The sequence below is a fragment of the Oratosquilla oratoria genome, chromosome 12 (assembly GCF_046742065.1).
Source record: "Oratosquilla oratoria isolate Oo_2021 chromosome 12, ASM4674206v1, whole genome shotgun sequence".
NCBI lineage: Eukaryota > Metazoa > Arthropoda > Malacostraca > Stomatopoda > Squillidae > Oratosquilla > Oratosquilla oratoria.
In genome coordinates, this window is record NC_134788.1 from 9,954,382 (window position 1) to 9,967,899 (window position 13,518).

Below are 13,518 nucleotides of genomic sequence, written 5' to 3' on the forward strand. Positions count from 1 at the left end.
TGTGTTTTTTGCACAATTTAAGAATATAAGAATGAAGGAGACTGCAAAAGACCATAAGGACACTAGGCAGTTCCATGTCTATTACCATCCATTATCCCCATCCATAAAGTTGTCTAACTTTTTCTTTCAGCAACTAATAATTCCAGTGCCCACTACCATTTGTTGACCACTCTATTGGTAAACTAGTTCTTGCATATTTCCTTCTTGAATCTAAATTTGTCCAATTCAAATCCATTACTGTGAGCCCTACCCTGTTGTCTTAATATGATGACCTTGTTTGCTTTACCCTTGTCAAAGCCTTTGATCCACTTGAATACCTCTATTAGATCACCCTGCATTTTATAGGGTGTCTATGTTTTCTTGATTGCTTGGAACCATGCTGGGGAGGCACAGTCAAATGTGGGTCTTAAAAACTCTGTAGATTATAATTAGTTATCTTATGCTGACCAACATCTTTGTTTGTTACTGATCTTAACAAGGAAATTCCTTGACTGGATAAAGGGGTTGCAACATACAGGGAGTCCTTGGTTTTTGACAGTCTCGACTTCCAGTATTTTGTGGTTACAACACTGCCAGTGGTTGTCCCTGTACATTCCCCCTTTGTAGATTTATCTATTCATTTATCTATTTATTTTCTTTAATAATACATAGAGCTAGTTGGTAAGTATGGTAGAGGAATACATTGTCATGTGATGATAGACTGAGGAAGGAAGCAGTTACTTGCCTTTTTGGATTACTATCATTCACTTTTATTTGTGTTGCTTTTTTGGGAACTTTTTGCCCTTCATTATGGCACCCAAGTGTAAGGCAGGCTCTTCTGATGGCAGTACATTGAATAGAAGGTAAGCAATCAGCCTGAAAGGTGCTTACTCAGTTTATGACATGGTGTAAAAACAAAACTCCATCAAATCTTGAGGGGTACCCTGTAATAAGGCAGCAAAGATAAACTAGCTTGGGCTGTTGGTTCTTGTATTTTACCTAGTTGTATCTTACGGGAAGGGGAGCTATGCTTATGGTGTCCCATCTTTATATCTCACAGTGTTTATTAAATTTGTGCATAGTTTTTGCACACAATATTGTTCCTTTCAGTTTGTTCCAGACATCCACTGCTCTGTGTGGAAAACTTTTTTTTTTTTTCAGGTCTATTCAACTGTCCTTTTTGAGTTTCTTTTTATGTCCCCTTGTATTTTTCTTATCTCAATTTAGTAAGTCCTCACTATCATGAACTTCCATGCCTTTCATGATTCAGAAGATGGTCAACAGGTCACCTCTTTCTCTTCTTTGTTCCAGAGTCAGTAAATTCAGTTTTGACAATCTCTCCTTATATGACACGTTTGAAAGTGTTGGGGCCATCTTCGTATTTACTCTCTGGGTTCTTTCAATTTTCTTTATTTTCTTTTTGGTACTGGGTGACCATAGTGTCACAGCATACTCTAGTCTAGGCTTTTGACCCAAGAAATATGGTGGGGGACAGGAATATTTACCTAGTTCTATTATATGGGAAGAGAGCTATGCTCATAGTGACCTATCTGTGTATCTTTCAGTATCAAGTTTGTTCATAAATTCTTGAATAGTATTTGCACACACTGTTGCCTCATCTAATTTATTCCAGATATCTACCACTCTGTGTGGGAAGCTATTCTTTTTCAGGTCTTTTCTATAACTATCCTTTTTGAGTTTCTTTTCATATCCTCTTGTTTTTCTCTTGTCCCACTTTAATAAATCATCTCTATCTAGGACTTCCATTCCTTTCATAATTCTGTAAATAGTCAGTAGATCTCTTCTTTCTCTTCTTAGTTCCTGGGTTGGTAGTTCCAATTTGGACAATCTTTGTTGATATGTCAATTTGGAGAGTGTTGGTGCCATCTTTGTCATTGCTCTTCGTATTCTTTCTAATTTCTTTATATTCTTTTTAGTACTGGGTGTCCATAGTGTCACAGCACACTCCAATCTTGGTCTTATCAGTGTAACTAATATTTTCTTTGCAATTTCCTCATCCAAATAGTAAATTTAAGGTTTCTCTGACTGTTTTGTTGATATGCTTGTCTGGTGACATATCTTTGCTGATAGGTACTTCTATGTTCCTTTCTGAGCTCACTTTTTTTACTTCTGCACCAATTTTGTATTTCTTCCATATTCTATTTTTACTTTTTCCAAACTCCATTATACTACACTTCTTTATGTTAAAGTTCACTTCCCACTTCTGACTCCATTTCCAGACTTTAAGTCTTTCTGTAGTGATTCATAACCTTCCTCTGTACTTACTTTCTTTAGTATTTTTGCATCATCTGCAAAGAAGGTCATATAACATTCCACACCTTCATCCATGTCATTTATATATATGGCAAACATGATAGGAGCCAATACCGAACCGTGCAGGACACCACTTATCATTACTTCTCAGGTCGAGTATTTGTCTCTAAGTACTACCCTCATTTTTCTCCCAGTCAATAAATCTTTCATCCAATCCAATCATTTTCCTTTGATGCCTCCTATTGATTCCATTTTTCTTAATGGCTTTTTGTGTGGTACTTTATCAAGTGCTTTTTGTAGATCTAGAAAAATACAATCCACCCATCCATCCCTTTCTTGTATTATTTCTATTAGTCTTGAGTAAAAGCAAATCAAATTTGTGGTACATGATCTTCCTTGTCTAAATCCAAATTGTGTTGGCTACAGTATATTTTTTTTTTCCAGATATTGATCCCATCTACTTTTGATAACTTTTTCACATATTTTTGCTATTTTGCTTGTTGGGACACCAGTCTATAGTTAGTTGGATTTTCCTTGTCCTTGTCATCCTGTTAGAAGATAATGATTCTTTGAACACAATTGATGACCCTGATGATGTAAGTGATATGGAAAAGAACAGTGAATTTTCTAGTATTGATGATAATGAAAGCAGTCAATTTTCAGGATTTGAAGACTGCAATGACTTGCCCTGTAAATAGTTATAGTGTTTTGACACGTGCTAGCAATGTGCAATACATTCTAAGGACATAAATGAACTGTATTTACCTAGTTGTATTTTACAGGAAGGGGAGCTATGCTCGTCAGGGCCGTTTCTAGTTCATCAGGTGCCCCAGGCAAGAATTCGTTATGGCGCCCCCTCCCTCCCTCCCTCCTTCCCCCCTCCACCTATATGCATACATAGCAAGGAAAAGTATAGACTCAAAAGTATACTAACGATTTTTGTAAATTTTAATAGAAGAACACCATTATACATTTTTATTGCAAATCCTACCTAAGATAAACTGAAAAGGTAATCTTGCCAATCTAAAACCATAGCACTCAATGCATATATGTTGAGGTCTATGCTAAAACTATTAAATAAAAGTTTTCTTCACTTTTTTATATTTAAAACCTGACTCTTCTCGACTTCCTTACAGCAAAATCATCTATAGTGTCATCATACGAAACCTGTTTGGAAATGTGCTTTCAAACATTAAACACTGTTGCATCAAGTATCAACACTTTCATTATTCATTTATTTTTGTGTTTGCACTTGTATTTATTCATTTATTTGAATTATTCACGTAAAAAAAAATACTTGTCTCTCGTTTATTTATATATTAATTTTGGATGGCAATTTGGCGCCCCCCCCAAGCAAATGGCGCCCCAGGCGCCTGTGCCTAGAAACAGCCCTGATGCTCATGATGTCCCGTCTTCATATCTCATTTTATCTAAACTGCTTTTAAATTCATGAATTGTTTTTGCACACACCACTTTTTCGTCCAACTTGTTCCAGACATCTACTCTGTGGAGAAGGCTGTTCTTTTTCAGGTCCCTTCTATGACTGTCTTTCCTGATTTTCTTTCCGTGTCCTCTTGTATTTCTACTATCCCATTTTATTAGATCCTCTCTATCAATAGTTTCTATGCCTTTCATGATTCTATAAATAGTTATCAAGTCTCCTCTCTCTCTTCTTTGTTCTAATGTCTGTAGTTCAAGTTTTGTTAGTCTCTCTTCATATGATAGTTCTGAGAGTGTTGGTGCTAGTTTTGTAATTGCTCTTTGTATTCTTTCAAGTTTTGTTATACATTTTTTTGTACTTGGTGACCACATCGTTGCTGCATATTCCAATCTTGGTCTTATCAAGGTAACTAGTATTTTCTTCACCATTTCTTCGTCCAGGTATGTAAAAGCCACTTTGATTGTTCTTATTAAATTATAAGTTTCTCCAAAAATTTTGTTTATATGCTTCTCAGGGGACATATTATTCATAATAATGACTCCCAGGTCCTTCTCATTTTCTACTTTTTCTATTTCTTCCTCTCCTGTTTTCTTATTTGTGATATTACACAGCAGTGCATAGTTTCTAATCTTATTTTGCTCTGTTTTGGGTGTTAAGTGTAGTAAGATGTGGCTAGGAATTGCCAGTAACTTTGGTGTTAATTTACCATGTCACAATTTTGTAAGACAGACAAAAAAAAAGATGATAGTGTATGTTCAAGAAGCTTTACATATCACTAAGAAATCCACAAAACAAATTCACAAAACCTGAGGTATTACATAATGCATCTCGCAATGCGTTATGCAATGATGTATCATGTATTATGTAAATCCATGTAACCTTGAAATATGTTATGAAACACATTTATGAAATATATTATGTAATATTCATGCTTAATGTCCTATGTGTCATGATATGTTTCAAATTAAATTGGTCACAGCTCGTTTAAGATACATGATAAACTGAAGAACTACAGAAAGACTAAAATTGGAAAGTTTAGCCACAGACCTCCCAATGAGAAAATGACACGAAGTTGCAGTGGAGGAGCATAAGAATTGGCAATGATGTATTTACCTAGTTGTAAATACATCTAGGTAAATACATCATCGCCAATTCTTATGCGACCAAGGTTCAGAGGTTACGGATGAAGATGGCACAGGGAAGTAGCACTGAGTGTATTTTCATGTGGAATTTAGATAGATAATTAATAATAAACCTTCCTCACACAAAATAAAGATACGAGACAAATGTGTGAAGGCGGGTAAATAGGAAAATAGTCTAGGCTTATAGATATAGGATTCTTGGCACCTATGCCCTTGGCACATGCAAGTGCCACACATATAAAGAGGGTTGCATGCTATATCTCATGTGTGTGCCCTGTAATATTATCACATAAGTACATTTGTGTCCTTTGTAAGTAAAAGTAGTTATATTTTTAACAATTTGCCTTTTTCTTAAATCCAGGGAAGAAGGAATTGACCAGAATGAAAAGGGGAAATAGGCACGCTGGCAATGGACTGACAGGATATTCAAATTGTGGCCAGGTTGGAGACAATGAATCAACAAGCAATGCCACATTGTGACAACATAACTTTTTTTCCCAAAAAAATTATAGAAGTCAAAATTGGCATTTGTGTTCCAGGCAGGAGCATCTTTGACACAGCAAATATGGCATACAGCCTACCAACAAAAAATCAAACTTGTCCAAGGGAAAATATACCACTGATCCTCACATCATAGCAAGTACAGAACAGCAGAAAAGAGAAAGAGTTGATATGACTATCTTGAGACAAGTGTAAGGAGTGGAGAAATAGAAGTATGGTTAGCAAAAAACTAAAGATAAACTGCTTGAAGGATATCAAGAAGCATATATTTCCACATGGGTATGTCAAATTGTGGAACATATTAGATGTAATAAAGCAAGCAGAGAATATGAATGAATTTAAAGCAGAGTTCATGAATGGAGGTAGAGAGATGGTATCCCATTGGCACAGTTCCAATCCCATGTACATACATTATCCTTTACAAATCCCACCTATGGAAAACAGACAATATTACATGTCTTCACTACAAAAACTCTGGAACAAACCCAGAGGAAACAACAAACAAGTATGAATAAATTATCCAAAAAGTTATTCCCTTCAGACCCATCAGTCTAGCAGAATGGTTTCAATTAGATGAAAATTGTTGATAAATAATAATAAATAAATCAATCAATAGATACGAATAACAAATAGACTAAATAAATAAACAAATATTACATGCACAGATTATATCTAATCTTTCATATCCACCATAGCTGTACCATGTGATTTACCTGAGTATCCCTGGACGGCTCCCTGTCAGAGAAACTATCAAGTGCTGCCAAGACACCTTGAGCTGCACGGCCATGAGCAAATACATTGGGTATGCGACCATAAAGTCCCTGCAAGTTGTAAAGTGCCTGTGCCACACTACAGCAGAGGGAAAAGTCGCCATCCAGAAAGGCATCTCTGTAACAAATAGAAGACAGAAAAGAGGATGAACATTGCACCAGATTAATAAAAACTGGTCAAATAAATGTAAAAAACTCTTTGTCCTAGAAGGTAAAGTTTCCAGGAAAGACTATAAAATTAGGTAACTTACGATAAATTATCAGTTTACAGAAAATTGCTGTGGAGTATGATGGAGTACACAAATGGATCAATTTGCAGTGCAGGGTCAAGGATCAATAAACAACGATGGCATAGGGAAGTAGTACCATCACAAATTGCATTTAGTTCTTAGCATGATTCAGATCAATAGCAAATAATAAATTGTAAACCTTCTTCACACATAAAGTGGAAGGTTCGTGTGAGGCCAGGTAAACAGGAATATAGACTAAGCCTACAGATACAGCAAAATGGCACTTGTATGTGCTCCACACATATTCGTTCCTTTAATTTATATTTGCCACTTTCTAGTTTTTTTTCTTTCTTTTCTCCATCTTTTCCAAGCTTTATCTCTTCTATCTTTTGCTTTGGAGCACCTTCTATTAAATTAGCACTTAATATAAACCTTTTCCTGTCTTTACTTTGGGACATATTTATTCTTTATATATTTTCTTTATAGATTTTCATCAGAATCATCCATTTTTCTTCCACTTGTGTTATTTCCTTGTAGATTTTTTCTCAGCTCTCTTTAAGAAAAAATTTCCTAAGTTTCTCAAAGTCTGTTTTACTATACATCAGTCTTCCCTTTCTGTGTTTCTCATTTCTCTTTATATTTCCTCCTTTAGTTCTAACTTCAGTAGTATGTGGTCACTCTTCACTATTGGCATCTTGTATTTAATTTTGTCTACTATTTCAGGTTCTGACATAAATAATAAATCTAGTCTTGATGGTTCTTCGCTATTTCTAAATCTAGTGTTATCTTTTACCCATTGTGTCACTGTATCTTCTATAGTCGTATTGAGATATACATTTCCCCATTGATCATCTCAACCTTTCACTGTCATCTCTTCCCAACATATTTCTTTGCAACTGAGGTCTCCCATGAGTACCACTTTATTTCCATCCTTCAGCATCTCATTTAATGAAGATTTTGTATCCTCTAACATTTTGGAATAACCTCTATCTCTCCAAGATCTTGTCTTTGGGGGGCATGTAAATCATGTTGCTATCTTCAACTCTTATTGAGATCATCTCTATCCTGTTCTCTCTATATGTAACTTTCATCACATTTAAGTTTTTCTTAACCAGGAACATGACTCCTCCACCTTTCTCCTATTTCTAAGCCAGTGATTATATAATCCATGTCCTACACTGATACTAGTGGATCCCTTAATTTTGTCTCCACAATTCTCATTACATCTGCTTTTGCTTTTGATAGGTAATTGTTTCATTTGTTCAATCCTGAGATTAATCCATCTATGTTGGTATAAGCCACTTTTGATTTTCTGTTCCCTCCATCTCATTCTCTGAACCTTTCATTTTTTCTTGAATATACCATTTTTTCCATCTTATATCTAACACTCTTCAATAGAACTGTGTTGTTTTGGTCTCCGTTTTTTTTTTCTTCTTCTTTTCTTTTTTTAGCTTCTTTAATTAATGTCTTAATTTTTTTCTCTTTCCTCATCATGTTTCTTTTTATCCCTATATCTTTATAGTTTTCATTACTTTTTAATTTTCTTATTCTTGCTAAGATTTCTTCCATTGCTATTTGTGACCTTAATTTAATCTTTAGTGGTCAACTCTTTCCTTTTCCTTCTGCATATTTACCAATTCTGTGCACTATTTCCTTTTCTAACTCTTGTTCTTTATCTTGTACTACTTTTAGAACAGTTCTTGCCAATTCTTTGTCCTCTTTATCTCTCAGGTATCAATTTGGGTTTTGTTTTTCCTTTAGACCATATATTACTACACACATTTTATTGTTTATTGTATATCTTACTAAGTTTTCTATTTTTCATTGACTACCTTAATGACAGCATCTTCGTCCTTCTCTTGCATTTGCTGTATTGTGAATAGGTATGATTTTGATCCCCATTTCTGCAGTGAATTGTTAGTTGATTTATGCAATATCCTGACTTATTTACTTATCTGATATGTAGTGTTTCATATGATCAAGATGACATCTATCCAGATATGATTTCTGGTACCTTTATTCATGAGAATGCCATTTCTATTTCTATGCTCATTGATGGTATTTGTAGTTGTGTGAGTGAGTAGCTTTGTTCCATTTACATTGCATACTAGCCAATTTGCATGTGTAACCTTGCTTTCTCAAGATGTGGTAATTTGGAACTGCATGTATCTATTCAACCCCTCTATCTTTGTCACTACAACTGGGCTCAACAAATGCTGGAGTCTATGTTTAAACAACATTGTTGTCTGAAGCCAACTACAAGGAGTCCAGGGTGTTCATTTCAGTATATAATATATAATATATAATATACAATATATATATATATATATGTATACACAGTGGTAGCAGAAAGTTTAGGCACAAAATTACAGGTGCCCAAATGTTTGGCTAAACTCAAAACACATGATAAATACCAATTTCCGATCAAACTCTTCACTATTTTTCAATGCCAGTGTCTGTACCATTATTTAAATGAGACAATATGCACCACTTGGCAACTCTGTTTAATTGCTCCCAGAACCACACAGTGTCAGTTTGTAAACATCTCTCACATGGATTAGTCGTTTTTTTTTTTTTGCTGTGGTCTCTGTTTTTGTGCCTCAATATCTCTGTAATGGGAAGTGGTAAAGAGCTGGGAAGAGACACACTTGTTGCTACTATAACTCCCTATAAGGAGGGTTATAAGTGTAAAGATATAGCCATTTGTGTGGGAATTGGAGTGTGGCAACTGCAAAAGCAGACCAAGAAATTTCGAGACATAGGAGGTGACACCATTCCTACCCTGAAGCCTCATTCTGGTCAGCCAAAGAAGATATCAAATAATACTTCTAAGGTTATTAGGAGGCAATTGGATAAAGATCCAACACTCAGCTCGAAAAATGAAGAAAAATAACCCTACAATATTGTAGTTGGTGTGCAAAGGTTCTTCCCCTCTTAAGTGCAAAAAACATACCGTATATGACAACATAGCTTTTTGCAAGAAATATAATGATCGGACCCTAGAAGACTGGGAACAAATATTGTGGAGTGATGAATCAATGTTTGTGGTGCTGTCGGGCTGCAGGTTGAAGTGTGTGAGGTGTCCCAGTGGGTCAAACTCTAATGATCCACAGCTGAAGTGGTGAAACATGCACCAAGTGTTATGGTGTGGGGGTGCTTTGCATTTGGTGGAGTTGGCAATTTAGTGTTTCTTGAACAAAATGAGAGTGTAAATCAGCACAGTTATTTCAAGTTATTGTGTGATAACCTTACTGAAAGTTTTGAAAAGTGTAACGCTAGCTGGTTTATGCAGAATGGAGCTTCTGCTCACACAGCTCAGTCTATTGCCCAGTGGTTAGAGGACTGTGGCTTAGATTACTTTAAAAAGTGGCCTGGCAATTCACCAGACTCATATCCCATAGAGCACATGTGGCATGTCATTTAAAAAAATGGCTTTAGGATCATGACATTTCTTCTGTAGCAAAGCTAAAAATAAAAATACAGGATATTTGGAATATCATTCCCCAACACGCAGAAAAACTGTGAAGATACATTCCACCACATTTGGAGGTCATCAAGCTTAAAGGAAAATTGCTTTGCAAATAAGACGTCATGAGCCTTTTAAATGTCTTTAAATGTCTATTTAAATGTCAAAATTGTTTGATTTGCACCCAAATTTTCTGCTACCACTGTATGTACATGTACATATATATATACATGTGTGTGTATATATATATATATATATATATATATATACAGGGTGGGGCAGAGCAACTTGTTTTTTCAATTTGGACCCCTAAAGCGATGGTTGCTCCAAGGAGGGTGGGGGTAAGCACATTTGAGAGGGCGGAGTGTAAAGTTGTGCTGTGATGCTTTGTTCAGTTAGCATTATGAAATGGACGAAGGTGGAGCGCGCGTTCGCTGTCGAGACATACTTTTCCAGCAGTCGCTCAATCATCGCCACGCAACGTGCATTCTGTACACATTTCAATATAGCGCCCCGTGGTCATGTTCCTGGCCAGCAGTCGATTGTTTCATGAGTAAACATTTTAAAGAAAATTGATGTGAAAAAAAAAGGCTTCCATGAACAGCAAGGTCGCCCCAAAACATTGATGTGGTAAGGCTTTCTGTTTTGCAATCCCTTCAACACTCTGCCCGCAAACATGCAGCTGCTGTTGGGTTGTCTGCTCGTTCTGTGAGGTGAATCCTTCATGAGGAACTAAGATTTCATGGTACACACAGCGCGTGTTTCAATGTCTGTTTTGTGGCAACACTTCCCAGGATGCCTAATCTCCTTGTGGGATGATCTGCTGTGACTAGAACGGTCACCTGATTCAGCACCCTGCAACTATTTTTATGGGGCTATCTAAAATAATTTGTTTACAACGATTGTCCTAGGACCCTGGTTCACCTGAAGAACAATATTCGTCAAGCAGTCGACAACATACCCGTCGATGTGCTGGACAGAGTTGAACAAAACTTCCGAGTTCGATGAATGCAGTGTATTGAGAATGATATATCCCATCTGCCTGATATCATCTTTAAAACTGGGAAAACATAGAATTTAAATGTTATACTTGATGTTGTTTAAAAAATTAAACAGATATCTGCATTCATTTTGTTTTAATTGATTTTCCAAATAAGCAAGTTGCTCTGCCCCACCTTGTATATATATATATAACTACAAAGTAATGTCGTAACACATTCATAAATTTCAACAAGAACCCACTGTGTTGGATAAGAAGAAATTAAATAGATGATATCCATATATTTCGATCATGGACTGTGATCCTCTTCAGTGGAATACAGAGTAGTGGAGAAAATACAAGTCTAATATACAGAGAAAAAGAAGGAACGTGGGCAGGGATCAAGTGGCGTCTAATGCTCTGTGTGGCAAATCATCCACCTTCACCAAAGATGGTAATAATTTATTGACTGCCCAGGTAGTAATACAGTCTGGTGACCATTGTCCATTTGAGATATCAAAATTAGGAAATTGTTTAATCAGGGAAGATTCTATTATTTTCCTTTTGAAACTGCACTTTGAGTTAAAAATAATTTTGCCTTATTTCAATCCATACAGTGGCCTTCCTTGTCTACGTGTTGGAAAACAGCGGAATTTTGTTGTGCGTATCTGAGTTCTTGTGTTCTTTCATTCTAGAGTGTAAATCTCTACCTGTTTGTCCCCAATATACCTTATTACAATCCAAGCATGGAAGTTTATAAACACCTTGATTTATTTCTTTTCTAGGTCTTTGGTGTACATTAACTATTTTCTTGAACAAGTTATTGGGATAACTAAATACAAAGTTTATGTCTTCCTTTGGCAGAAATTGTGAACAAGCATTTATGGACTTATTATAAGGCAATTTGATACAATTTTTGTCCCAGTCAAAATTCTTTTTAGTGGAATGGGAAGTGGATCCATAGTGACTAATTTTGGCTTTACTTAGTCACTATGGATCCACTTCCCATGCAGCCTATGAGTGCCTTTAGGGCTTTGTTTTTTATGGTTTGAAGGGTGTTGAGGTGTGTCTCAGTGAGATTAGGGCCTATGCAAGGCTCACATAATTCATCACTGAGTATATGCATTGTTTGTAGATTGAAATATTAGTTTCTTATCTTGTCCTAATGTTGTACCAGTAATTGATTTCAGTGTGTTAAGTCTAGGTGCACATTTAGTTTTTATGTTTGTGATGTGTTGTTTGAATGACATGAATGTATCATATGTTATGCCAAGAATTTTGTGTGTGTGGCATGAGAGAGTTGTTGATAAGGTATGGTATGTATTTACCTAGTTGTATTTTAAGGGATGAGAGCTGTGCTCGTAGTGACCCATTTTCATATCTCTCCACTTCCAGTTTATTCTCAAAATCTTGTACAGTTTTGGCACTCACTGTTTTTCATTTAGTTTGTTCCACACATCAATCACTCTGTGTGGGAAGCTATTCTTTTTCAAATCTCTTCTGTAACTGGCCTTCTTTAGCTTCTTTTCGTGTCCTCTTATTTCTCTTCTGTCCCATTTTAATAAGTTGTCTCTATCAAGAATTTCCATCCCTTTCATAATTCTATAAATAGTCAATAAATCACCTCTTTCTCTTCTTTGTTCCAGTGTTGATAGATGTAATTTCTCCAATCTTTGTTCGCATGTAAAATTTGATAGTGTAGGTGCCATTTTTGTCACTGCTCTTTGAATTCTTTCTATTTTCTTTTTTTTTTCTTTTTTTTTGTGCTGGGTGCCCACAGTGTTGCAGCATACTCTAGTTTAGGTCTTATTAGTACAACCACTATTTTCTTTACCATTTCTTCATCCATGTAGATATGGATCAAAAGGTCTCCTGTCGGCATGCTTTGCCTTTGTAATGTAGTCGAAGGCCACTTTCATTGATCTTAATAAGTTAAAAGTCTCTCCAACTAATTTATTGACATGTTTATCAGGTGTCAAGTCACTTGAGATAATCACTCCCAGGTCCCTTTCTGAGTCGACTTTTTTGACTTCCTTGTTACCAATTTTATATTGACCCAATATTCTATTTTTGATTTTTCCAAATTCCATTATACTACATTTCTTTATATTAAAGTTCATTTCACATCTCTGACTCCATTCCCATATTTTATCCAGGTCTTCTTGTAGTGATCTGCAATAATTTTCTGTGCTTACTCTCTTGAGTAATTTGGCATCATCAGCTAAGAAGTTCATGTAACACTTCACTCCCTCATCCATATCATTTATATACAGTAAAAGCCCTTATATCCGGCACCAATGGGGCCGAAGACGTACCGGATACGAGAAAATGCCGGATACGGGAAGGGATATTTGAAAAATACATTTATTTACATTGTTCTTTTACTTACTAATAGATCTTAATTCACTTTAATAATAAACACATCCACATATCTATACATTGTAAATTCTATCAGTATAGAGTAAATCCAATCAATATACATCAGTTATAATCATCACAGCATCACCAGTTGGCTAATTCATCATCTGATAATTTTACGACGGAGTTGTGAATGGCCGCGTTCACCAACTTTCATAAAATATATGATGTCTCTGCTTAGATTTTTTTCCTCTTTGTTTGTGCACTGTTCTGCAAATTTCACAAACACTGCTAGACCCTTCGCTGCATCCTTCCATGACACTTTCATCTCAGGGTCATCTTCTTCACTATCTGCCTCTGTCGTTTTCGCGTGTTCAT

General features: G+C 35.8%; 1 protein-coding gene across 2 annotated transcripts in view; it reads right to left on the bottom strand.

Moving 5' to 3' along the window:
* LOC143030949 (vacuolar protein sorting-associated protein 33B-like) overlaps window positions 1-13,518 on the bottom strand; it is a 100,520-nt gene that overhangs the window by 16,203 nt on the left and 70,799 nt on the right. For both annotated transcript variants that reach the window (XM_076194243.1, XM_076194244.1), the window contains exon 5: window positions 6,051-6,225. In XM_076194243.1, the coding sequence (XP_076050358.1) occupies window positions 6,051-6,225 (175 nt within the window). The remainder of the gene's footprint in view (window positions 1-6,050; window positions 6,226-13,518) is intronic.